General features: G+C 46.8%; 1 protein-coding gene across 2 annotated transcripts in view; it reads left to right on the top strand.

The window, feature by feature from the left end:
* The window catches only part of CSMD2 (CUB and Sushi multiple domains 2), a 518793-nt gene that overhangs the window by 397317 nt on the left and 93488 nt on the right, over positions 1 to 27988 (top strand). For both annotated transcript variants that reach the window (XM_065421846.1, XM_065421845.1), the window contains exons 31-38: positions 2799 to 2912; positions 4552 to 4647; positions 8334 to 8537; positions 9391 to 9515; positions 15155 to 15251; positions 16759 to 16863; positions 25505 to 25623; positions 25735 to 25804. In XM_065421846.1, the coding sequence (XP_065277918.1) occupies positions 2799 to 2912; positions 4552 to 4647; positions 8334 to 8537; positions 9391 to 9515; positions 15155 to 15251; positions 16759 to 16863; positions 25505 to 25623; positions 25735 to 25804 (930 nt within the window). The remainder of the gene's footprint in view (positions 1 to 2798; positions 2913 to 4551; positions 4648 to 8333; positions 8538 to 9390; positions 9516 to 15154; positions 15252 to 16758; positions 16864 to 25504; positions 25624 to 25734; positions 25805 to 27988) is intronic.

The raw sequence follows: 27988 nt of genomic DNA on the forward strand, positions 1-27988 counted from the left end.
TTTTCCTTCAGAAGATGTCTGAGAGTGCAAATGTATTCAGCCCAAATATATGCTAAATATTGTGCTAAAATTGTGTGTGTGTGTGTGTGTGAGAGAGAGAGAGAGAGAGAGAGAGAGAGAGAAGTATGAGTAAAAATCAATCTGGTGGCCCTTTAAAAATCTTTCAGAAAATAAGTGTTTGTTGAATGGATATTTAGAAGGTAAATATAGAACTGTTAGAACAGCTGTTAGAACTGATCTTTGCAATTCAGCCACTGTCAAGTGAAATACTATCACAGTCAGTAGATAGAAATGTTGCCCCAGCAAGAATGATAATGCTCTCTGCCATTCTAATATGCACAATGAGGAGGTGCAGTCACTTGTACCATATTTATACCGTTGTATGAGAAAAGCTATCTCCCTCGTGCAAAGCTCCTTTTGAGATGTTATTTTTCCTGTAGGCTCGTCGTGACCTTCATTTTGCTAAAGCTACTGCATGGAATATTGGCATCTGAGATTAGAGCAAAACTCTGTGGGTGGGGGGAAGGGTTGGTGATTATTCTGTGATAACGACAGCAGTATGCCCTGATTCAGCAAAACAAGTTGGGCTGAATAGGTGTGGGAGCATTCACGTGCTTAAGTACTTTGCTGAATCAGGGCCTAAATGTGCATCAGAGCCAGATTAAATCCATGCACCAACATTTTAGTTATCGACTCTGATGTTGCTTAATTTTGTACAGTGCCTGGATATCAGCATATGTACCTTGGAAACCCTTGAGACAGCTAGATGGATGGGTATTCATGTTGTTTAACATATTTTCTCTTTTTCAAAGTGAACGTAGGGCTCATGAAACTTGCTGCACTGACAGCTCTGTAGAGTGAAGCCCTGTAAATTTTATTCCACAAGGCAAGCTTCTGTAGGCTGCCATGTTATATTGATCTACAATGGAGACAGTTCCCATAGCCCTTGACACAGCAAGGTGAGATAAGGACACCCAGTTCTATCTGGGACTGAATTAGGGCTACCAACTTCTTCCCCTCAGTAGCTAGCATACATCAATGACCTTCAGTCTTTACTGACTTGAGGTGGATTTGGACCCGTGACCAAGCTGTGAAATACACCATAGGTGGTTACCATTCCACAGTGCCATCCAGCCCCGTTAAGGTGCTACTGTTACTACTTTTGCTGATCCTTATGCTTGAATCAGTCAAGTATCTAGTGGACTAGGCAAAACTTCTTGATGAGCAGCCTGACTTCCTATCTACAGTATGATGACAGCTAAGTTAGTTTCTTTCCCCCACCCAGGGCCGGCTCCAGCATTTCTGCCGCCCCAAGCAAAAAAAAAAAGAAAAAAGGAAAAAAAAAAGCCGCGATCGGCGGCGGCAATTGGGGAAAAAAAAAAAAGCCGCGATCGGCGGCGGCAGTTCAGCGGCAGGTCCTTCGCTCCCTAGAGGGAGTGAGGGACCTGCCGCCCCCGAATTGCCGCAGGTGCCGCCCCTCTCCCTTGGCCGCCCCAAGCACCTGCTTGTTAAGCTGGTGCCTGGAGCCGGCCCTGCTCCCACCCACCGTGTTTCAATAGCTTCATTAAAAGTGAGTGGGGAAACTGCTAATAGCAAATTCTGTAGGAATCCTGTTTCCTTTCCTTTCCTGATTCTCCAGACAGCAGGTGTCAGGGGGCTGGCCCAGCTCCCTCGCAGTGTCCTAGCATGGAAGACACGCTGTAAAACTGAATTTGCAAGTAACAAACGTTGCAGCTTGATGAATGTCACAGTGAGGGACCTTACAGTTTGTGACTCTGTAGCTGGGCGTTTGCAACTTACAGATACACAGCTCAGGGGGGGAAATAGAGGCTTGGGTTCTTGAGGAAAATACTGTTGTTGTATTTTGAAAAATTTACAAAAATTCCCCAAACCCGCACACACCAACTTGAAAATGGCCTGATCGCCTCATTATCGTTTTCCCATGGATGAGATTGGGGGTCATCTGGGTGCATTTACAAAATAAGCAATAAAATGGGGAACACAGAGTGACTTCCTCATTGGCAGTCTCAGCAGAGGTGCCTAGGACTGACTGGAAATTCAAGTATCTTTTCATCACTAGGAGCTATCCTTCCAGAGCAGATGGGCTTGGTGCTGGAATTGGGCAGGGATGGTGTCCCTAGCCTCTGTTTGCCAGAAGCTGGGAATGGGCAACAGGGGATGGATCACTTGATTCCCTGTTCTGTTCATTCCTTCTGAAACACCTGGCAATGGCCACTGTCGGAAGACAGGATACTGGGCTAGATGGACCTTGGGTCTGACTCAGTATGGCCATTTTTATGTTATGTTCTCAATTAAGGGCACAATTTTTTAATTTGAAATAAATCTTGCCCTAAGCATTTTGGGGCAGGGACCAGCTTTTTGTTCTGTGTTTGTACAGCGCCTAGCACCATGGCGTTCTGGTCCATGATGGAGGCTTCTTAGTGCTATCAGAATACAAATAATAAATAATAATTGATCATTATCACTGGGTGAAATTATATAGCCTGTGCTATGTAGCAGGCCAGACTAGACTCGCCATAATATGATCCCTTCTGGCCTATGAAACCTTGGTGAGCCAGCATTTTGGAAGCTTGCTGCTGCCCATGTTGTACCTGCTTTGTGGATAAATAAGGGATTTCCATCTGAAGGGCTGACAATCGGGCACTTTTCTCTGGGTTCTCAAGACAGTCTGGAGGTACCTGAAGCTGAAGCATCTCAGCGTTGAGGGTTGGCTTTAGTTGAATTGCAGTGTGTTCCCTGTCTCTTGCCCTTACTGGTTCCGTTCTCTCCGTTCACAGTGGTTTTCGGGCAGTTCGCCTTCTTCCAGACAGCGCTCAATGATGTCATCGAAGTTCACGATGGACCCAACCAGCACTCCCGGCTCCTCAGCTCTCTCTCCGGCTCTCACACAGGTAAGGATCAGTCACCGGTGCTGGCAGAGACGGAATGCCCCGTAACGATCGATGGGGCCTTGCCTCTCAAAATGTCATCGCGCTGACTGATCCGTGACAAGCAACGACCCCAGGCTATGGAGAATATGGCAGCACTGCTAGCCGGTTGGGGTAAGTTGGGCAAGGCCCAATGGGTATGTCTACGCTGCAGCTGGAAGTGAGCCTCCCAGCTCACGTACACAGACTCGTGCCAGTGAACCTGGCCTGGGAGGCTCACTTCCAGCTGCAGTGTCAGGGCCGGCTCCAGGCACCAGCTTAGCAAGCAGGTGCTTGGGGCGGCCAATTCAAAGGGGCGGCACTCCGTCCGGTATCGGGGCAGCACGTCCGGGTCTTCGGCGGCAATTCGGCAGCGGGTCCCTCATTCCCTCTCTTCCTCTTTGAGCTGCTGCCAAATTGCCGCCGAAGAGGAAGAAAGGGAGGACCCGACGCCGAAGTGCCGCAGAAGAAGCGGCGCGGTTGAGCTGCCGCCGAAGTGCCGCTACTCGTCTTTTTTTATTTTTTTTTATTTTTTGCTGCTTGGGGCGGCAGAAAAGCTGGAGCCGGCCCTGGCAGTGTAGACGTGCCAAATGTGGCATGCTGGGGAATGGTTATTTAGAAACAGAGAGGGATTAATTCCCTCTGTTACACACTGTGCAGGCATTGCGTGAGTCAGCCATAGGCTGCCCTGTGCACAGCCCCTCACAAGCCCTTGCAAAACGGAGGGTGGCAAAATCAGGGGAGAAAGGGGCCATAATGCAGAGCACGATGGTAGATTCTGAGCAGTTCCAGATTGCTGAGTTCTTCATGGGCAGCCCCGGCATGGCTGTGGAAGTTAGACCATCTTCCTGGTTTGCCAAAGTGATGCTGGAGACTGATTCAGTTCTCGGCCAACACACAATCACTTCCCTGCAGGAAGCGATTGCAGTGTCTCTCCCCTCGTAGCTGGTGTTATCTTCCAACTGAACATTGCCTTCCCTTCATTTTCAGGACCCACCTATCCCTTGTTTGGCTTTATCTCCCCAATGCTGTACTTAAGGAACTTGTTTCCTTGTCGCATGTGTGGCGCGAGATCCCCATTAGTGGGCGATATACGTCTAGGCCAAGATTGACCATTGATATGGGGTGCTTCATTTTTGGGAAGCCCAGCTTGAGACACCTTAGAAGGGCCTGATTTTCAAAACATGCTGAGAACTTGTCCTCATTGCTGATCACTTCTGAAAATCTTCACCAGGGACTAGACTTCTCAGGACAGTGTTTTTGTAAGGTGTGCATCCTACCTTTTTCTTTTGAGTTCGGTTCTTTAAAAAAAGGAAATTAATTTTTTTTTAAATTGCAGTCACAATTGCATTTTTTTCTCCCCGAAAGCCCCCCCCCACCATAGGCAACCCCAGCTGTACAGAGCCATGTGCTTCTACAGATAGATTCTCACAGATCCCTTGGTACAATTAACAATTGCTCTGTGCGTAAGGAAGTCTCCTCCATGCCAACTTCAGAAAAACCTATATCGTAAAAGTTTCCCATGTTGAGAAAGTCTTAGTAGAAAGGCCTCAGTAAACCAGTTCCCTGGGTGATGCTGTAATACGTGTACGCCTGCTGTCTGTTTCCCTCTCTCCCTGTCTAGGTGAATCATTGCCCTTAGCCACCACCAATCAAATCCTCATCAAGTTCAGTGCCAAGGGTCAAGGAACTGCCAAAGGATTTCATTTTGTCTACCAAGGTAGGTGCAGTTGTGGTCCAGAGATACGTCCATGGTGAATAAATATCTCATTGACATTGACAAGCACTTTTTTTTTTCAAATAGGTGGCCCAGATTTGAACCTGATCTTACAAAGTCCTGAGCATCTTTGATTGCTCTTGTTTCAGTGGATTTGAGGGCAGGAGATCAGTGGAGTCAGGCACACAGGTGCAATTGTTTCGGTAGCTTGGAGAGAGGCCAAGCACATGGTTGGTTGTCTGTCTAATGCAAAAACGATTCGTCCCATTCACCCTATTGAGCCGCAGTTCAGATTCATAGGAATCTCTGTTCTCGTCAGAGCAGAACGTGCTGGCAAGTGGACCCTTTTTTTTCAAAAACACAGATGGGCGTCAAAGTCTAACTTCTTGCTTCCCCATTTCCTGGCAGTTGTGTATGCATAGGTGGGGATGTCTGTCTGAGATCTGTTAGAGGGAGGGTGTGCAAGGCATCCTGGGTAAAACAAAACACATAGCACATGCACATTCATCTCTCTGGACCAAATTAAAATCAACGAAAGCACGTCGCTAATGTGCTTGTAATCTTTGTTTTTCCCTCTCTTCCCAACAATTCCCGCCTGAAGTGCTAATAAATCTTAGCGCCACTGAGAGATGAAAATTCATTGATTTCCTACTCAGGAATAATCAGTGCTTTGACTTCTTTATTCCCACTGGGAGCAATTGCCCACTCACACAACGGTCTGAGAGTCAGTTTCTCACCCCTTCGCTCTCTCTGAAGCTCAGCTGTTTCCCGTACCATACAGCTCACAAGAGCATCATCCGCAAGTGGCAGGAGTTCAGGCACTTACAGAAATAAGGGCAGTGCCTGGGCCCGACTGTCTTTTCTCTCCCTCGCTCGTGTTGACAAGGATTGTTTTAAATTGTTACAATAACACACTCCATTGTTACAATCCATTACAATAAGGAGACTCCTAGTAGCCTGAAAGAACCAAGTTTCAGAGTAGCAGCCGTGTTAGTCTGTATCCGCAAAAAGAACGAGGAGTACTTGTGGCACCTTAGAGACGAACAAATTTATTTGAGCATAAGCTTTCGTGGGCTACATGCATCCGAAGAAGTGGGCTGTAGCCCACGAAAGCTTATGCTCAAATAAATTTGTTAGTCTCTAAGGTGCCACAAGTACTCCTGTTCTTTTTGAAAGAACCAAGTCAGTTTCCTCTTGGTTCCAGTCCCAGCTCCACTGTGGCTATGGGCAGGTCACTTAGGGCAGAATTTGACAGGGAGCCTAATCAAGTTAGGTGCCCTGTTCGCTTGAGCGCCATTGAAAAACTCAGCCTAAAACCTCTTTGTGCCTTGGTTTTCCCATTTGTAAAACAGAGGTAACAATACTGCCCTGCCTCGCAGGGGTGCTGTGAGGGGAAACACATTAGCACAAGTAACACCTGAGATGGTGACAACAAAGAGGTTAAAGTGAAAAATGATCTCTCTTCTTTGTTCACCTTTGGATGTGACGGCACTTTTCATCATCAGTTGCACCCTCTATAGCCACTTTCCTCTGTTGTTTGTGTGGGTCTTTCACACTGGAGAAAAAAAACATCTTGAACTAATAGGAAAAGGTGATTGTAAAATCCCCAAAATTTATCAGGGGGACTCAGGAGCCAGTGTTGTACCAGGAACTATTTTAAATTCATTTTTAAAAAAGTCTAAATCTTTAGCTGGTGGTGTCCGTACATCACTGTGAACATGTTAAGTGCTAATCAAAGAATGATTGTGTGCAAGGACTCGTGATTTGTGTGAACTGAATGATTCTTTCTATGTGTCTCTAATAATAATAATAATACCTAGCTCTTTTATATAGCACTTTTCATCAGTAGATCTCAAAGCACTTCTCAACCTTTCCTGTATTTTATTCTCACAACACCCTTGTGAGCTCGGGCAGTGCTATGATCCCCATTTTACAGATGGGGTACTGAAGCACTGAGAAACTAAGGGACTCTCCCAAGGTCACACAGGAAGTCTGTGGCAGCCTAGAGAAGTGAACCTGGGTCTCCCAAGCATGTCAGCACAAAGAGCCATTAGATTTGCCTACAGACACACATGGGTGAATGCAGAACCCATCAGGGCACAGTAGGGCTTTGCAGTGGGGAGGCCGCCACTAAGGCTAGGCTAATCCAGATGCTCAGACTGAGGGCCAAACACTCGGGTTACCTGTGCAGTGAAGATGTAGCCAAAAAGACAGCGTCTGCCCTATACAGCCTAACTGCGCGTATTCAGTAGGTACCTTTTAAAGTCAGAACCTATGATCCTGGGGCAGAATCTTTGCCTGATGTTCCGCGTAACATACATTCTTGTTTTGCAACCGTGTCTTGATCTAACTGTCATGCTGTCTGGAATGGCTCACAAGCAAGAATACCAACCTCGGGCAGACTGTTAAGAGGTAGGACACAAGCCCCAAACTTAACAGGAGTACTTGTGGCACCTTAGAGACTAACAAATTTATTAGAGCATAAGCTTTCGTGGGCTACAACCCACTTCTTCGGATGCATATGCATCCGAAGAAGTGGGTTGTAGCCCACGAAAGCTTATGCTCTAATAAATTTGTTAGTCTCTAAGGTGCCACAAGTACTCCTGTTATTTTTGCGGATACAGACTAACACGGCTGCTACTCTGAAGCCCCAAACTGGTTGTGAGTTCTATAATTCGATTTCACCAACCAAGTAACAAGTGGTAAATTCCTCAGGTCCTATACAGCCTTAACATGGAGTCATGGACAGTCCCCTTGGGCATTCCGATCTATCTTGCCACCCAGGCAAGCTTGACTCTGTGACAGATGGTCATTTTACCCAAAGAGCACAAAATATTGAGGTTACTCCCAGTCCCAAAGGAGCAGTCACATACCCCAGGTCAATTTGCACCTTTGATCTCACACCAAAGACAACGCTTGTAGCCAATCCTGTAATAAACTAACTAAAGATTTATTCAGTAGGAAAAAAGGAATGAGTTATTTAAGCGGTTAAAACAGATAAATGTGCACACACAAATGAGTTGCTGTCTTAGGTTTCAGATGGTGAAAGAGCTGCTGAAATATGCCAGTTCCATATGTCCATTAGGGCTAACCCAAGTTAATCCTGGGGATCTCTTGCTTATGTTTAGCAATCTTTGTCCGTTAGAGTCCAAACATCATAAAAACACCCTAATTCCTTCTGGTCAGGGAGTCCAAGCTGATGAGATGAGCACTTCTGCACCTAACCTCTTCATTGGGGGCGGAGGGGGGGGGAGAAGAGAAATTGACAACGTTTCTGTTCCACAGTGGCCCATTTGGATTCAATAGTCCTTCCTAATGGCCAGGAGATAACACCTTCTGTAGGAATCCAGCATTTTGCATTAGGTGAAGCTTTCCCCTCCCATTTGGTGAATTACATAGTTTCAGAACAAACATTTTAGTTATAGAGCGAACACTTGAGAATTACTTTATAGCATGGGATACAGATATTATAAGTAGGACTAATACAAGCAGCATCCTACAAGCATGCCATAAAGTCTAAACACATTCTTATAACACTAATATCTATTTTAACCATACTAATCCACAGGCGAACCAAACCGTTTTCCAGCTAAGCATTAGTCTGTGTTCAGAGAGCCCTGGGGCCTTGGCATGAGCTGGTTCCTGGTCTGCTAGCATCACACTACCATTTTCTCCCTCTGTGTTCAAAGCGGTTCCTCGCACCAGCGCCACACAATGCAGCTCCGTGCCGGAACCCCGCTACGGGAGGAGGATTGGCAGTGATTTCGCTGTCGGGGCCGTTGTCCGATTCGAGTGCAGTGCCGGATATGCTCTCCAGGGCTCCCGGAGTATTGAATGCCTGACTATGCCGGGAGCGTTAGCTCAGTGGAATGTCTCTGTGCCTACCTGTCTTGGTTTGTAAACCTGGTTCTGTGGGGGATAAAAGGGAAAGCAAGGTTCTCTGCATGCCTAGCTCTTTGTATTCCTTGTGGGAAAGCCCGATAGAAAGTCATGGAAAACCATCCTCTTTCTCTAGGGTTTTTTTAACAGAATATTGAATTCTATGGGATGGTTACAATCACCTTTAGAGAGGGTATCATTCTCTACTAAGGACTCTGCCCCTGCTCGCCAGGTGTGCCAGGGTAGTGCCCAGCAAAGCTGGCCTAAGTGGGAGGGTATAAGTGGCATTATGCCACCTTTCTTACCACCCTTCACAATGCTGGTGGCTGAACCAGGCCCTGCTGTAAATTAGACCAGCCTGAAGGCTGCTCTAACTTGCGCCAAAAGTTCATGGTTTCCACACTGATCCGGATTGCTGAAATGTGGTGCACTCCTTCCCCATCCCCGCCAACCCCCGATTTGGGGCCAAGATCGGGTTCCCGTTGAGCTGGGTGCTGTGCTGCCAGGAACAGAGTTGCAACCCAGATGGTTTTATTCACAAATCACTTTCTTAAGTAATCACCCAGTCCCAGGTACTTTTCTGCCCATATCTAGTGAAGTGTTGGGGGGGGGGTAGCTCAGTGGTTTGAGCATTGGCCTACTAAACCCAGGGTTGTGAGTTCAGTCCTTCAGGGGGCCACTTTGGGATCTGAGGCAAAATCAGTACTTGGTTCTGCTAGGAAAGGCAGGGGGCTGGACTTGATGACCTTTCAGGGGTCCCTTCCCATTCTATGCAATAGATATATCTCCATACATTATTTATTATATAAAGCTGAGCTCTCCCACATTCAAGTTCTTGTTTGCTTTTTTTTTTTTTTTTTTTTTCAGTGCCTTGTGGTGGAAACTTGACTGAGCGTAAAGGCACCATCCTTTCTCCTGGCTTCCCTGAGCCCTACCTGAATAGCCTCAATTGCGTGTGGAAGATAACCGTCCCTGAAGGAGCAGGAATACAGGTACCATATTAAACAGCCGTCACTGCAGCATGATATTGAGAGAAGGAACATACTGTATCTCGTGCACTTGTAGAGGTCAAGTACCATCAAGTCACTGCTACTCAGAGGTAGGAGATCGGTGGAATGCGTAATTCTTTTCTGGAATCAGACATTCCTTTTCACCCTGGCTGGCAAGGTGGGTGAGATTTCAGTGGGAGGATTACTACATGGGGAAGTTGGCCGGCCGCTATAGCTATGCTAGTCTAACTCTCTGTGTGGATGCTCTATTCATAGAATCATAGACTATCAGGGTTGGAAGGGACTTCAGGAGGTCATCTAGTCCAACCCCCTGCTCAAAGCAGGACCAATCCCCAACTAAATCATCCCAGCCTGACCTTAAAAACCTCTAAGGAAGGAGATTCCACCACCTCCCTAGGTAACCCGTTCCAGTACTTCACCACCCTCCTAGTGAAAAAGTTTTTCCTAATATCCAACCTAAACCTCCCCCACTGCAACTTGAGACCATTACTCCTTGTTCTGTCTTCTGCTACCACTGAGAACAGTCTAGATCCATCCTCTTTGGAACCCCCTTTCAGGTAGTTGAAAGCAGCTATCAAATCCCCCCTCACCCTTCTTTCCTGCAGACTAAACAATCCCAATTCCTTCTGGAATAAAAGTGAGTCTTTGTTGATGTAGCTTACGTTGCCTAGAGCAGCCGCATGGTGCGTAATTTTGCAGGTTTAAAGTCATATGTACTATATCAAAATAAATCATTTTTAGTCTGGATTAGATTATCCGCACAGGGACTATACCAGCATAGCTATAGCAGTATAATTCTACCACTGTAGTTCTAGTGGTCAGTTTCTCCACGTACTGAAGCCCTGTGTTTTGGTTTCTCTGGCACTTATCAGTCCTCCACAGAATCCCTGGCACAAACCTGAGGAGACTGAGAATTAAATTCATTCAAAGCACATCACAGAGACCAGTCCTTTAGATAAAGTTCCCATCCTCACAGAAAGGTATCTAGCTACATGTTACGCTGGCATCAATTGATGCAGATAAGATGGATTCATTTAATAGGGTTCATTCATTGCACGAGTCTGATAATCGCTGGGCTTCTTTCTTCTTCTTTACACCATTTTATCTGCAGGGGTTTTGTTTATTAAATGCTCTTATTTTTTTATCAGGCGTTAGGTTAATAGAGGTTTTTCCCCCCCCTCTCTCTGCAGCAGTCATAGCTGTTTGGCACACACAGTAAATGTATGTCTTATGACATGTTTGTTCTGATATCAGGTACACTTTTATTATGTGCTGCGGATCTGTGTCTGACACGAAGCAACCAGGCTGCATTCTGATCTCTGGGACACCGGTGTAAATCTGAAATGATTCCATTGACTTCAGTCGTGTCACTGAGATTAGTATCTTGCCTGACCATGGCCTGTCACATCAGTGACAGTTTGTTAACAGGCGGAATGGAGGGGATAAGTGCTCTGTGGCTTCTAATGGGGCTGTCACTACTTCCAGACTGGCAAATTCCTGCTCTTGTTTTGTATTTTAAGTCCAATTAACAGACTGTTTTGCAAAGCTGCAAAATGCATCACAGATTCCTTCCCACTCATCTGAAATGTTAGCCATTAATACAATCAAATTGCAGGAGGCTCTGTTTAAACATGTAAACAGTCGATGCATTTTGCAAAATGTTTGGGACTCACATTATCAAGAGGTGATAAATAATTCACTGATTTTTTTTTTTAAAGTGATATCAATAGATTCTTCCTTCCACCACTTTTAATGCAAAGCTTCAGTGGGAATGTTCTCAGCACGTGTAGCCAATCATTGTTTTTACATTCCTACATTGGATATGGAAGGAAGTGAATAATAATGTAGGCTGGTAAGAAAAAACGTGTCTTTCATTCATAAGTGCTCTCCCCGCGATTTCGTCTCCCCATCATCATGATGCATCTAATAAACCCTCCCAGAAACCATAGTGGGTAAAACTAGGAAAAGTAATATGAAGGAAATCAGGAAATGATCCAAAAGCCCTTTTTCCACTAAGGGTTTATCTACAGGGGGACACTCAGGAAAGTTAAAGTGGATTAGTTAAACCTCACTAAACCCATGTGGACACTCTTATTCAAAATTAAAGTGGCCTTAATTCAGTTTACTTTACTTCCAGAGTGAATTAAGATAATCTAAATTGAACAAAGCCAGTTTAATTCTGAATACAAAATGTCCACACTGGAGTTTAATGTGGTTTAACTAATCCACTTTAAATTCACCCCTTTCCTTAATTTGGCTTAATTATCCTGAGTGTCGCTGTGTAGACAAGCCCTAAAGGTGACCTGCAAAGAGAAAAAAAAATAAGTTTGGGTTTATGCACATGAGAAACAAAAAGCATCTTGCCTCTAAGTGAGCATCAAGTCAATCATTTCCAAAAGCTTAACCAGCTCAGTTCAGCATCCAATACCATGGTGATGAGTAGGACCCTACCAAATTCACGGCCCATTTTGTTCAATTTCACGGTCATAGGATTTTAAAAATCTGAAATTTCACAGTGTTGTAATTGTAGGGGTCCTGACCCAAAAAGGAGTTGTGGGAGGGTCGTAAGGTTATTGTAGGGGGGTTGCGGTACTGCTACCCTTACTTCTGTGCTGCTGCTGACAGCGGCGCTGCCTTTAGAGCTGGGTGCCCGGCTAACAGCCGTTGCCTTCTGGCTGCCCAGCTCTGAAGTCAACACAGAAGTAATGGTGGCAAAACCGGGCCCCCCCTAAAATAACTTTGTGACCCCCCCCAACTCCCTTTTGGGTCTGGACCACCAGTTTGAGAAACACTGATCTCCCCCATGAAATCTGTATAGTATAGGGTAAAAGCACACATAAGACCAGATTTCACGGGGGGAGACCAGACTTCACGGTCCGTGACGCATTTTTCATGTCCGTGAATTTGGTAGGGCCCTAGTGATGAGTCATCAGCAAGGGACTGGCCCTTGGCCCTTCAGCACAGGCCTCTGCCACTTGAGCTAAAGAAATAACTCTGTTAGCCTGGAGCAGCACTTCTACCCAAGCCAGTCTTCACAGGGGGCCACAGTGCATTTAGCTAACGGTACGAGTGGGGATATGGATGATGGATAGATCCACAGCTCCTTCAGCTTTACCCATGAAGACGCACATAGAACAAGGGGCAGAGATGTGAATCCAGATGACGTGACCCCCTTCTGCTGAGGAGGCTGATGTTGATTTGTCATTCTTTTTCTCTGCTGGAAGTTTCTCAGCTGAAGGAAAGTTTGCAAGAGCCATTGGGCTTCGACAGGTGGAACATGTCACCATGAAGTCTGCCTCCGGGAGCCGTCAAGAAAAGGGATGCAGTAAAGGCAGAACAAGAGCGATCGCTCTGTGTTTGACCCACATAGAAGCAAAACTGGCATCTAGTTATGCTTATGCACCCCAAGGAGCTCTCTGCACCGAGGTGGACCACAATATAACCAGAGCCACTTAGCCCTGAGCACCTCATGTGCCCCATCCCCCCAATTACCTCCTTTTGTGTGTGAAATGTTCAGAGTTATTAGATACTAATTTAAGTCTCAGTTTACCCCCGTTCTGTACAACAATTAAAGGTTAAAAAACTGTCAATGAGAGGAGGGGGTGAAACGAAAGCTTTCTTAGCAGCCGCGAGTCAGCGGCAGGGGTTTTTATGTAATCAATGCACCAGCTCGCATTTCTGCCATGAATTATTCATTCTGGGAGCAAATCTTCCTGTGAATTAATTTCTATACATGGCAGAAAATAGATGCAGATCCCTCATGAATCCACATCGGTCTAGAATTAGAACCTTAAAATGTTTGTCTTTATAAACATAAATAAAGGAATTTTAAGACAGCAAATGAAACCCACTTTCCTTTGTAAAAATGTAAGTAATAATTGGGGTGCAATTATGCAGGCTGACAGGTATTGACTCTGTCAGTGTGACAGGTAATGACTCCACAGGGGTCATTAGTATTCCAGCTAGATAGACTCCGTTTGTTTAAAAAAAAAATAAGGCTGTAAAGTTATTTTATCATTCAGAGTAAATCAAGCAGGAAAACAGGTTAAAATGCCAGAAATAATGGTTTGATTTTTTTTTTTTAACTTTGCATTAGCAGGCAAAAGGAAGTCAGGCATTTGGACTGGATTTGTAAATGCAGCATGTAGGCATTTTAGAGGAAATGGGGGTGTTTTCGTAGGATTTCCAGATGGGCAGGGGGGAGGGTTGTCTGGGAGTGTGTGTGATTATATATAAATCAGGATTTGTCATGTCTAAAAGTACCTGTAAGTGCTTAGTCCTGCAAATTGCCTCCTGCTGAGCTCAGTGCTTAAAAGAGTAATTTCATTGAATTTAATTGATCATAAGCATTGGGATTGGTAAGAAGTATTTACATCATCCAAGTGAATAGCAGCAATACGTATATGCAAGAGCCCTGGAAATGAGAGAGATTCTATCCAGCCAGCCAAAATGCCCAAATATGGGTACAAAATTCCATCAAGTTAAGCACCTAGATAAATGGTCTGATTTTTGTCAGGGGCGTAGCAACCACAGTCCCCATAGATTTGAATGGCAATTGTGGGCACACAACTCAGCACTTCTGAAAATCCAGGCCTCTTGTATAGGAGCCTAAATATGGGTTTAGGTGCCTAACTTTAGGCCCCCACTTTTGAAAATTGTAGCCATAGGGTAATTGTTAAGCCGGGGACTGTCAAGGAATGCTAAGGGTGCCCCACTGCCTTTGACTTTCAGTGGGAGGTGGGCCCCTAGCTCTCTTAGGCTGCCTTGAAAATGCCAACCTAGAAGCACAGAGCAACTTGTTTCTCCAGCACTTTGAATTCCTTGTCCCCAGAAATACTATTAGAATCTGTCTGAAAAGGCATCAAGAGAAAAAAAAATCCGCTGGTAATCACTGGAGGTGTTCTTGCTGAAGAATAGGAGCTATTTCAGAATGCTGTAGCAATTTTATTTATTTGGTGATTTTTGAAGCCCCTGCTCCTGGAGTCATATGATTACATAAGAATCTCAGTTTTCATTTTTAAAATAAGGTAAATTTCCAGCACTTCTAGTTGTAGGGGAAAGCTTGAAAACAAGACTAGAGTGCACCCAAAAGGCTCAGAAACCGAAGGAAAATATGAAGAACCTCCAACTAAAAATAATCATCATCGTATCATGAGTTTCAAGCCAGTCTTGTAATTTCTGATCACGGGGCATTGGCATTACTGTACATGAGAGCATCTTCCTTCTGAAAACATCACATTTTAGTGTGAAAACCTACAGAACTCTGCAGGAATTTTGCCAAATTGAAGCAAAGGACCAGATCCTCAGCTGGTGCAAATCAGCTTCTGAAGTCAAAGGAGCTGTGCCAGGTTGCACCCGCTGATGATCAAGCCCAGTATATGGACTGATGCTTTCCGGTTTTGCTGTAATCATTTCACTCAGCCCAACCAGTGACATTCTGAGACTGCAGTTCTGTTAACTTTGGTAATGCATCATCACGGGCAGAATGACTGTTCCTAGTGAGATCAAACCACGGGACATATTGTTATCTTTATTAATGACTCTGTGGTTGGTATTACTTTTGCCTATTAACAACATAGGTACTAAGTGAATGATACTCTTTTCTTTGTTTAATGTTTCAGATTCAAGTGATCAGTTTTGTCACTGAGCAGAACTGGGATTCCCTGGAAGTGTTTGATGGAGGGGATAATACAGTCACCATGCTGGGAAGTTTCTCTGGTAGGTGGCTATTTAAAGTCCTATTTGCAGTATTCAGCAAAGCACTTAAGCACAAACTTGATTTCCATTGACTTCAACTGGACTGCAACAGATGCTTAAAGATAAGCATGTTTAAATGCTTTGCAGACTAAGGACGGATCTAAGCATGTGCTTAAATGGGACAATGTGCTTTGCTGAATTGAGGCCTTGGGCTATGGTTGGCTTCAGAAGATACCAGCAGAGAACCTTAAACATGGCACTGGCTGGTCACCTTTGTAGTGTTATTAGGTTGGTAACAGCAGTACCATGTCTTAGAGAAAATGGAAGAAAGTGGTCTAGTAAGTAGGATCTGGGAGTCTGGACGCTTGCCTCTTACACTCCAGTGGTGGGACTGACCTGTCACTTGGTGACCTTGAAAAGGTCAGTTAGTATTGCTGAGTGTGTCCGCACTAGAGAGTGCTGTACCCATTTTCCAGCAATGTTCCAGTAGCAATAGTGTAAATGCTAATGTAGGGCATAGGTGTTTGTACCACCCTGCTTGTGAAAACCTGCTGTAAATCCTGTCTGCACTAGCACTCTCACCATTGCTAGCATTACTAAGCTGCACCATTGCTGGGTGCAAAATGTTGTGCTTTAGATAAGGCCTCTGTGTCTCATTTTTACTCATCTGTAAAATGGGTACAATACTATGGCACTTTCCCTAAACTGCTCTACCAACCCGGTGCTTGTACAGCGTAAAGTCCGAGATTGCCGCCTTTTTGTTAACAATGAAAACAGGAAAAAGAGAACATCAAAACTAACTCAAGCTTTCTCTCTAGACTTGGTTGCTAATATGGTTTCTCCCTCAGTATCACTCAGCCATCACCTTAGATCCTCTCATCCCAGAGAATGAGATTACCTTACATCCAAATGGGGTAACAAGTCACCTGCAGCATTGAGTCACCAGAACCCTTTTAACCCCTTCCCTGCAGAATCAACACCTGGGTGCAGTGTTTCTGGCAAAAACTTGCCGTCGGTTATTCACAGCATTGTGAGATTTAATTGATTAACATTTTTTAATGCTTTGAGATCCTCAGATGAAAGGTTCTGGGTCAGATTCACAAAGAGTAGCGGTCACTGCGTCCAGGGCTGCACTCAGTCCCACGTATCAGATAGAAACACTTGCACCTGCTAATTTAATAGCTAACAGGGGCGGCGTAATGCACTCCTGGCTTCCCCAGCGACTGAAGCTCTGCTCCCACTCAAGCTCATCACCAAGTCGATCTCTCAATCCCTCAGTCCGGCTGCTCTCTGGCTGATAAGACTTTACCTGATGAAATGTGTCTCTAGGCTTTGGAAACGTCTTTTCCGACCGTTCTTGGCTATTCCTCTCCTGGACTCATGAGAACCTGTTCAAACTGAGCGGGCTGTTAAATTAAAGGACTTTCTGTTCTCAGATTCTTCTCAGATTTATGCAGCAAATCTCAGAATATAAAGGGGAGGAGAAAAAAACACCTTACAGTACCATACATCCCTCCTCTTTTCCCAGGTACGACGGTGCCTGCTTTGCTGAACAGCACTTCGAACCAGCTCTATCTGCATTTCTACTCAGATATCAGCGTGTCCGCCGCGGGATTTCACTTGGAATACAAAAGTAAGCGCAGGTCCCAGATGGGTTCCTGTAACAGCACATGCTCTAGCTTTGATCCTGCAGGTCCTAGCATGGGGTGTAAGGTGGTGACCATTCAGTGCAAGTTGAGGCTACATAAGGTGGGTGGTGCAAGTGAGGTTAAGTGCCAGGTTTTGACCCAGTGCTCAAACACCATCCAGGCCTACTCTCTTGCGGTCAAGTGCACAGGGTGTAAAAGGTATTCATGTGGGCATAGAATGGACATGGCCAAGGAGGTATTTTCATACATGTGATCCTCGTGCTGTGGCTGATGCGCTTAGCTGTGACATCCCCTGTTTAGCCTCGCCCCTGTTACAAGGCAGGAGTAAGTTGGCAGCCTGCAGGTTCATAGATCAGGGTCCCCTGCACTTCCTCAGCACTTTATGCCTTGCACTTACACATGCTGTACTCCGCTGCTGCGCCATGTCAGTCCCCCAGTGCATGAATGTGTGTGGTGAGCGTACGTGCACGGCTGTCCTCCAACCTTGACTTCCTCCTTGTGCTGGGATGCAGAGATTGTTGCCGTGGGCACCGCTTTGTAATAGCACCTGGCCCTATGTGGAATGAAAGAATAGAAATGAATGTGGGCTTGCGACAGTGTCTGTCATAACCCACCTCCCGTCCCAATGAACTTTGTGAAGCAACAAGTTAGATGCTGGCAGTGCAGCGATGCTGCAGAGGAATATGGCAGAGGCATGCTTATTAATGGCTTTCACAGCCTGAGACATCAGACCTGGGAGGCTTCTTAGCATGAACTGAATAGAAAACCCTGAGGAAGACCGTTCTGCCAAAGCAGCTGCTGCCCCAGGCAATCTAGGGCATGTTCCATTGCTGTCTCCCAGTCTTTTATTGGAAAGATTCAAGTGTTGGTGCATCCCCAATCACTGTTAAAGGGTCTGACCACTAGGGATCTGGAGGTAACGTGACGTAGGGTCGCTTCCCATTCTTGGACCTCCACTCCAGGAGGATGTGGGAGCATCACATGGGTTTGGACAGGGAGCCTGGAGCCATCCATATGAAAGGGGGCCTGGATTGTGTGCATCTCTGCAGTACACTGAGTCTGACTGGAGTGGGGGTGGGAGGGATTTTCATTAAAGAGAACCGGCAAGTTTTGATCATGAAGCCAAAGGTTCGTTCTTCCTGATGCCTGTACTTTGATTCCTCATCTATGACCAGATCTGGTCAATCCAGAAAAGTTGTCTCTTGGTAAAGCTACAGCAGACAGCCATGCAGAGGTGGCTGTAGGTATATGAATGATAGCTGGAACAGAGTCCAGCAATGTATGAACTGTAGGTAGCAGAATGATAGCTGTTATGAAATTGAAGGTATCTGTAACAGCAGTGGAAGCAAGCAGGCTTGTGCATTTACAGTGTACGACTACAACAACCAATCCAGGGCATTCTCCGCTCCCTACATGCGTGGAGGTTAATATACAGAGATATTCTGACTCTCTGACTCATGCCTGAATCGGTATCAGCAGCACTGAACTGATGAGAGATGTGCCGGGACTCTTGTCTCCTTTAATGGAATCTTCCTGCAGGCGATGTGAACATAATTGTTTCTTGCTGGACACCCTGTCTTGACAGCTGCTCACAAACATGACTCTCGCCTTCAGATCTTGAGCCAACAGATTGTGGGTTTTTTTCTCCCCAAAGCCGCAGATAGATTTAGACTGTTTCTCATTTGCAAAATGTCCACAAAACGGCATAAGGTCCTGTGCTGTACAGGTGCCTATCTGCAGAGACTCTACCCTTGAGAAATGTCTGCTTCTACCAGACTTTCCAGGTTGCTTCTGTTTATGCCTGTGTGTGCTAATGGTTAAAACAAAACTGCAGGAGAGGAGGCGGGCTTGGGAGAGGCTAGGACCCTGGAGTGGGACTCAGGAGATACAGGTTATGAACTTGCATAAGTCTCTTCCCCTTTCTGTGTCTCCTCCAACCTTTTGTCTGTTTAGTGTGTAAGCTCTTCGGGTCAGGAGCCGCCTCTTACTATGTGTGTTTGCAGCACACCACGCAGCGGGGCCTTGATTTCATGGGGACCTGTGGGCACTACTGTCATACACATAAATGATTCTGGATTTTATTTGCTTTGTGGAAGCACCTGGAGGCCCCAGATGAAGGGGTCAGGGCCCCATTGTGCAAGTTGCTGCACTCACAGAAAATAAAAAGACAATCCCTGCCCCAAACAGCTTATCGTCTGAACAGCTTCTCCTTGTAGCCGAGCCACTGGCTTGTTCCATGGCTGGGATCCCAAGGGATCAATGTAGTGGCCCAGGAGTCCTGTGTTCTAACTGCAGCTCTGTCAGTGACTTGTTATGCAGGCTGGTCACTTAATTTCTCCGTGTTTCAGCTCCCCATCTGTCAAATGGGAGTGACAGCTTGCTGAGAGGATCGGTTAATATGTGTACTGCATGTTGAAGTTGTTTGAGATCTTCCTTTGGGGCCCCATCCCCTGTGCCAGTGTGGGAGCTTTGACCTCCACTGGGAGCAGAGCCGGCCCCGTGTTGCCTGGTGTTTGGCACGGTATAATGCTTCGCGGTTTCCGCTTGCTTGTTACGGGTAGGTAGCAGGGCTATTTATTTCTCCCGCCATGTGTCGGGGATCTGTAGAGTATTCCTCGTCAGTGTCTTGGCCAACACTGTGCTCCAGGAAGCTCAGTTACTGTGTCAGGAACCGCTCATCTGTTCGGAGCACAGCCAGAGGTGAAACCTAGAGCAGCAGATGCTTCAGGGAACTGTTAACCACAGCAAGAGCTGGTTGAAATGGGCTGGGCGTGTCTCTTCTCTGATTTATAATCATTGAACCGAGAAGGATGCAGGACAGCAGCTGTTGGGAGCAAGGCTGTATCAGGAACAAGCAATATCCTCTTTGATCTGGACCTGATCGTAGTATTACCAGCCCCAAATGTTCAAAACCCACAAGTCACATCCCTCAAAACCATGAGATTGACTCAGGGTGGGCGGGGAGGAAGTGTAGCGTTTAAAGTTTATTCTCTTTACCAGATGTTCATTTAAGTCATTTGCTCCATGCCTACGGAATGTTTTGGTTTGGGGGATGGTGAGCTTTGGCTTGATATATATGACCAGGGTTGGTACCCAGGACCTCCAGCACTGAGAACCACAAGCCCCGCCGGTTGAGCTGAAGGAGCGCTCCTTTGTATGTGAGTGAGTCGCAGGCTTTTATACTGATTGGCCCCAGCAACTGTAGCAAAACACAATCCCATGCACAGAACCAGCGTCCCGAGGCTGCAGGAGTTTGCAACCCATCTAGATTCCTCGATTTGTAAGTCAGAAGGGACCATCATGATCAACTGGTCTGATCCATAACTTTTCACCCACTGATTTCTGCCACATAACAGATAGGGTGCCATTTGGTAAGGAGACAATATACAGAGACGCCACCACGGATAGAACCCCAGACTGTCAGCCCCCAAAGCACATGGCTTGGCTAGTTGAGCTGAAGAAGAGCTCCTTTACCTGTAAGTAGCAGGCTGTTGCCATTGCCAGAGCCAGCTATTAGGCAAACAGTAAGCCTCACTGCCCAGGGAAGATCTCTTAGCGTGGGCTTTGCTGCAGGGGGCATGATTGCGTTCATCTCTCTGCAAGGATTGGGAGGGTTTTCAGCTGCTCATTGGCTCATGTGCTGCTTTCCCTTGGTTAGCTCCTGCTGGAGCGCTTAGCCCTCCCTCTGCGCTCTACCGAAACAGATACAGGAGAAATGCCCTGCGTGGGAGCAGGTGACATTTCCAGGTTTGAGCCATTACATGTTGCTCCCTTATGAGCGGTGTGTCGGGGGGAGGGGTGTTTGAGCAGGGAGTTCTCTCCTACGTTCACGACCCGGGTGCGAGGGGAGGGTTGGAGGGAATCTGTTTAGCTGGTAGAAGGGGGAAGAGTTTGAAGATACGCAGTTTGCATAGAAGGAGGCATTGCATAGGGCCCTGCCATATTTTTTGCCATTGTTTCCATCCCTCTTTGATGGTCACTAGATCAGCTTGGGCCAAGGTCCTTCCCACTGACTGGGATAACTTCCCTGCATGCTGCTATCTCTGAGTTGGGAGGGGGGGAATTGCTTCCATCTGTCCTTTAAAGCAGGTCCTAGAGATGAGCCAAACCAGATCCATGTTTCCAGCTCTCCCCTTGCATCCAGGAACTGAACTGGATGTGAGAGCTCTCCCCTAACCACATCCAGGCGCCTTCCCCTGTTCTCTAGAGTTCCCAATGGGAGTGTGAGGCATCATCTCTTGCTCTGAATTAAGCTTGAGTGTGAGCATTCAGGGGGGTTCCTAGATGGTAGCTTATGCAAGTAAATTACCTCCGTATTGAATTCCATTGCTGAGGTTGTGAGCTCTTTGGAGCAGGGACCTGGCTTTCTGATCTGTGTTTGTAGGGTGCCGAGCACAAGGGGGCCTGGTCCATCAGGGTGGCTCTTGGGCACTACAGTAATACAGATAACAATACTTATTATCCGACTGCAGTTCCCTGCCCAGATACACACACACACACACTCACTCTCTCTCTCTCTCTCTCTCACCTGGAGACTGTTTGGCACCGGAGCTTTGCTCTGTCCACAACCTGGCTCCCATCGTCTAACCCAGATGGCAGCTCCCACTCAGCCAGCCAGGCTGGAGAGCTCAGTACCACTTCCCCGCCCTCAAGAGAGCCCTGGCCTCAGCAGGTTTGGGGTGGAGATGTGAAGGCCCAGGCTGGCCCCAAGGCTGCCTTCTGTGTCTTTGGTCTCTGGCAAAACCACGGTTGTGCCCAAAAGCTGTGCCAGGCCCTTCCTGGCCCAGCTACAATTGCCCAGGGAGGGGTAAATAGGGCAGCCTCCAAGCTCCCAGCATGTCATCTCACCATTCTTCCGTCCCTGTTGCACTACAGAAGGTTCCATAGTAACTGCAGAAGGGTCCTGCATTTCCTGCCATCTCCTCCACCCTTACCCCCATTTCCTGCCACTTCCCTTAGTCCCCAAGGTCATGCACGGATTTGCCCTCTCCCTCTTGTCCCCCGCCACGTTCTCTCCTTGAAGCCCAGTGTTGCTCTTGTTTACGGCTTGCCTGTCTGCAAAGGATGCTGTCTCTGGGTCTGTGAAAGTGAGACCTGCCACTCAGCCAGCTGCCTGGGGCTTGTCATCCCTTCTGGGCTGGTGTCTCTGCTATGGAGCGGCGAAGAGCCTGGGAAGCAGGGTGCAAAGGATCTCCCCAGCACGATGAGAAAGGGGCTGGCCAGGCATGCTTTGACATTGCGGCAGCGGTGTGAGGCATCGGCTGGGCCACCAGCCCACCTGGCAGATCTGCTTCCCATCTGTTTCCTCCTCTCTCCATCCATCCCATTGTTCCCAGCAGTGTACACATCTGTAGCCAGAATCCTCTCTCTCTCTCCATGCAGCCTGGGGGCACTCCCAGGTGAATGCTGCCAGACAGGCACAGGGAAGAGGCTTGGGTGGGTCAGCAGATGAGCGACTTGCTGGGGAATACAGCAGTCTCCCACATGTGTTGGAGGGTGTCTTGCCCTCTCCTTCTCGGGGGCAGGTCACCCTGGTGCTTCCTAGTACTTGTTTGATTATTGAGGGAGACCATCAGAACTCTGTGGGGATCCCAGGTCCCCTCATTGCATTTCCAGCCCCTCCTCCATGCCTACCAACTCACTTGCAGGCACGTGCTAATCCAGCCAGTGACCACCAAGTTCAACCGTGGTTTTTCCTAGCCATTGGACAGCATATCGCCAAATGTGCCCATATCCCATGACTTTCTTCCCACTGGGCTTTTGTTTCTTTACTAGAGGAGTCTTGCTTGTAGAGAGAACCTGCGTCCTTTGGGACTGCCGTGACCAACGGGCCAGGAACAGTCAAACCTGACCCATCAGGCGCATCCTCGGGTGGTGGTGGTGAGATTGGAGTCATGATTAGAAAGGGTGGATTTGACAGCTTTGGTAGCCCAAGAGAGGTTGGTCATTTGCTATGAAGACTCTAATTCAAGGCAGTGTTTTGGGCATGAGGCAGGGAGTCAGTAACTCCTGGGTTCTGACCCATTTTCTTCTGTTGTGCGACCTTGAGTCATTTCACCACCCTCTGCCTCAGTTTTCCCTTCTGTGAAATGGAGATAAGAGCATCTCGCTCCTAATGCGTTCATTAGTAAAGCAGTACCTTAGTGCAAGGTACAACAGCGAGAACGCCAGCGAGTCCATGAAGTCTAGCAACGATGTGGCTACTGCCATTGGTTTTACATGGAAGGCACCCAGATACTACGGTGATGGTCGGCAGTATAAAACCCTGAGGTGGATAGATAATCATGGTTCTCAGCTGAGGCGTTGGCTGAAATATACTGGGTGCCCCATTTTGGGGTCCGGTTTCGAGACTGGGACAGGAAGTTTCCAGCTTGTACACTTAGGAACACCGGAAGGAAGCAGCGTGAGGTGAGCTCATATGTAGTGTTTCTTCCACCTCTCCCCCGATCTGATCCCTTGAGAAATAGCCCTTATCTCCACATGCCCAAAAGCCAGAGGGAAATGAGTGGACTTTAGAATCATAGAATATCAGGGTTGGAAGGGATCTCAGGAGGTCATCTAGTCCAACCCCCTGCTCAAAGCAGGGCCAACCCCCAACTAAATCATCCCAGCCAGGGCTTTGTCAAGCCTGACCTTAAAAACCTCTAAGGAAAGGAGCTTCCACCACCTCCCTTAGAGGTTTTTAAGGTCAGGCTTGACAAAGCCCTGGCTGGGATGACTCAGTCGCCCACTGTTCTGTGTGAGAAGTTATTCAAATCTGCTCTCACTACTCCCTGAAGGTCAGGAGATACAGCTACATGTGTGGCCATGTGTGTTTTCTTGTCAGGAAGCATGACTCTGGTTTCAGAAGGGGAGTCACCATCAAACCCGTGTCAACGTTATTTCTTTTTTCCCCCCGCTTTGTAGTTCAGCCTCCAGATTGTAGAGTCGAAGCAGAACGTTAGCCCTTGGAGTGATGCTGAAGGTTATCTTTTAGCGACAGCTGTTAGTGTGGTGAGTGAGGGAGGTTCTGGCAGACAGCTGAGCTACGGTGGGCATGAGGTGACTGCAAACTACTGTCTTAATTTTTTCCCCATGTGGCGCCATAGAAGTGAGAGACGGGGGAATACATAAAGAGGAGAGCACCTCACCGGACAGATGACCTTTGGGGTTGCTAATCCTGTTTGCAGTGGGCCTCCTTCCCATTGTAATTGTGGCCTGGAAGGAAACGGGATTGAGTAAAATCTTCATGGAATATTCGATTTAGATGCTATGAGAGACCCACATCTATTACTGTTACCTGTCTCGAATGATAAATTTATTCCATAATTGAAGAGAAAGAGGGAGGGGGCAGAGAGAGAGGGGGAAAAATGGGATTGTGCCATCTCTGTCCCCAAAACGGATAAATTACATACAAGAAAAATAATGTACTCTTTGTACTACAAGCGTGACTCAAATAAAATGGAGTTGGTCAAGCAAGGGACAACTGGGATTGGCTTCCTCTTCTTACAGATCAGGCAACATCGGATACAGAATGAGTACAGCAACATGAATACAAACACAATTTAACATTCTCAGGGGGGCTTTAGTTGCCTCAGTGCTTTGCTTTTCTACTCTTTGTTACTTTAAAGACTGATGTATTGTTGCTTATGTATAATACAGCAATTATTACACTGCTGACTAGCCCTGAGTCAGTGAGGTCTGATCAGTAGCATTCATGCCTGTCAACCAGAAGGTTACATCTTACTTATTCATATCCAACGAATACTCTCCCCAAGGGAAGTGTTGGGAGCCCGCTCATGCAAGACGAATAAAATTGGACTGAATAAAGCACTAGAGAATAGAGCGTGGGGAACTATTAAGATACCAGAGAAAGCTGCCGAGGCCAGGATGTAAATGAGATGCTGGAGCTTCTTCATGGAGGATGGAGAAAGGTGATTAGGGCTGTTAGGAAGACGGAGCCATGGCGTGGGCATACAGATCAGGTTAGGTGGCAAAAGAAAGTCGCACGGGATGCAGAACGAATTTAATTCTAGGGATCCAGCTTTCTTGCTGATGGCCCTTGGGAAGAGGTTTTGGCGGGTACAGGTGTTCCCAGCCCAGAGGTAAAGGGATTGTGTAGAGGAGGGATTAGAACTAGGACCAATGGGGTAAAATGGAAGAAGGGTGAATTTAAGGTGACTAACAGGGGGAAATAGGGCAGTGGTGAGTTCTGTTAGACCTTGCGATGGTCTCCCAGTGGAAGTGACGGAAGCCCCATCACTAGAAGCATTCAAAGCTGGACTGGGCAAAGCATGCCATGATACACTGTTTTGGGGGGAATTTCATAGGGAGATGGAGATGGCAAAATGGAGTTTCCCCGTCTGATTTCTATGGGGGAGGTCATTAGCGACCATTGAAGGGTCACAGTGAGTTAAGATGCAGATTCCCCTCTGTGGTTTATGCCCATTTCAGTACACACGCTCAGTTGCATTGGATCTTTCTCTGTGTTTGCTCCTGTGGTCTCTCTCCCCCTTGTTTGTCGTGCGTCTGTAAGTATGATGCCCTTGTCCCATTGAGACCCAAGGTTCTTCCTTCTCTGCCTTTGCCATAGTTCACATTCCCCTCTCTCTTTGAGCTTTCAGTTTCACGCTTTCTTTTTCACAGCCGTCGGCCTGTCCAGCTGTCCAGAACCTGCAGTGCCTGGGAATGGCCTGAAGATTGGAGAGAGGTACTTGGTTAATGATGTCGTCTCCTTTCAGTGTGAGCCAGGCTATGCCCTCCAGGTACTAGACACTTGCAAATCCGGAAAGTTTTTGTTTTCTGGACTTCAGCGTTGCTGTGAAACAAAGAAACCCCAAATCTTCTAAACATCTTATTTTATTTATTTTTTGTAGGGGCACTCACACATTTCCTGCATGCCGGGGACCGTCCGGCGCTGGAATTATCCACCTCCACTTTGCATCGGTAGGATTCGTGCCACAGCTTAGCCGCTTCTATATGGTGCACTTTTAAAATGTGGGGGAATAAGCGTGGGTGAAAAGGGAAGGACCGGTAGCACTGGGACTGGGACTGGCGTCCAAAACAACAACAAAACTTGGTTTGGTTCGATTCACAAAGCCCCCATCAGTGAATCTACATCACAGAACCATCACTCCTGTGTAGAGGGAGAGCCATTCCCCCCACCTGGCATTCAGTGGTGGTCACCCTGCAGGAAAAGAAGAATGGTAAAGAACCAGAAGCTCACCATGCCTCGTTCACCATGCTTGCCTACGGTGATGTCCTGGGGAAAGGTGGTGATGAGTTGCCAGCAGCGTTAAAGGTGGTGGACCTGTAGGGCCCATCCTATTCCTGTTGAGGAGAACAAGTGTCAGGCTATTGATTTACATAAGGGCAGGAGCTGGTACTGTAGAAACAGAGGCATGAAGGCAGCTTGCGGGACCTTTTGGGTTATTTTAAGGCAATATTTTGCTTTTTAACAACTCTAGATGTTTAATATTCATATTCTGCACTTTATGACTTTGCGAGAGACACATTTATGCATTTAATAGCGTTAGTTAGTTAACAGTTATTTCAGGCCCCTGCTGCTCCAGCTCACATCATTTAGCTTTAAAGTAATTATAATAGCTGCTGGCTCTTTTATCTGATGATCTACAGGCCAGAAATAAATAGAGAGATACTTACAGCAGAAAGAAGTGAGCGGATAGGACTCCTGCCAATGGGAGCTGCTTAGAAAGGAGCCAGAACCCCTTTGGCTCAGCATTATAGTCAAGGAATTCAGGTGCTGGGAACAGCGTCTCAATACTGCAGCCACGGGGACCTCCAAGATTAATGGATAGATAAGCAAGAACAAAAAACTCTTATATTATCGTTACTATGATGTATTTGTGTTGGCATAGCACCTAGGAGCCCAGTCATGGGCCAAGACCCTGTTGTAGACGTTAGTGTCTGTACAGTGCCTAGCACAATGGGGCCCTGGTCCATGACTGAGGCATCTATGCATTACCACGATGCAAATAATACTGGGGTTTGCTCCAGATTGTCCCTTTAGTGTAGTGCTGGAAAGTTCTGTCTGTGTGTTCCTCCCCCTACATGCCTGCCTATCTGTCTACCTACCTACCTACTTACTTCTCTTCTCCTCCAAATCCCAGTGATGTCACTAGGGGGCAACCCCTTTGCAGGACCGGGTCACTGCTGTTTTAATAAAGGAACACAGTGTGTGTCTGGGGTTGGTTTGTTCAAGCCCAGGAGTGTAAAGCTGGATCCATATTTAGGCACCTTAAATAAGGGTACGTCTCCACAACCAGTGACAGCCCATGGCAGCAAGCCTCTGAGCCCAAGTCAATAGACTCGGGCTTGCACTACCGCACTCAGCACAGCTGCGGAGACAGCCCTTCTAAGTCGCGGCTCAATCTCTGATGCCCGCCCCCTGCCTAGGCCTCAGAGTCCAAGCTCCAGCCCAAGTCGCTGTGTCTACACAGCTGTTTTTAGTGTGGTATCGTGAGCCCCATGAGCCTGAGTCTGTCAATTCGGGCTCAAAGGTTCGCTGCCGCAGGCTGTGTAGACCTGGTGTTCGGAGACGCTGAGCACCGGCAGCTCATTGAGTGAAAATCAAGCAAGTTAGCAACGTGTGTGTGTGTGTGTGTGTGTGTGTGTGTGTGTGTGTGTGTGTGTGAAATTCTACATATATGTGCCAAGCATCTCCCAAGTATGACAATTTTCACCTAAATGTAAAACCAGAGATTGGATTCTTCGTCGTTCTCTCATTTCCAAACCATATACAAAAGCCCCCAAAGCACTGGAGAAAACATATTAATTCCCTGGCAAGGTTTGCTGGCTTCTCTCAGTTTATTTAATCCAGATGTTTTCCTTTTACATAATTTAAGAGCAGTTATGTTAAGCAGACATCAAGGGGGGGGAAAAAAAACCTTACAAGAGAAGCATTGCACAGACATGAGCATGCATAGTGAGATGCTGGACAAAGGGAAATCTGTACCTTCAGTGTCAGATTGGATTAAGGATATGAGTGCATGTTTTCTGTTGGAATGTATTACAAGAGTAACGCAGAGGTCAGTCAGATAAGATGGTGTCTTGAGTTGAAATTTAATCTGTCGTCTTTTGTAAACATCTTGTTTGTTTTGATGTTTGTGC

This window comes from Emys orbicularis, chromosome 23, assembly GCF_028017835.1.
Source record: "Emys orbicularis isolate rEmyOrb1 chromosome 23, rEmyOrb1.hap1, whole genome shotgun sequence".
Taxonomy (NCBI): domain Eukaryota; kingdom Metazoa; phylum Chordata; order Testudines; family Emydidae; genus Emys; species Emys orbicularis.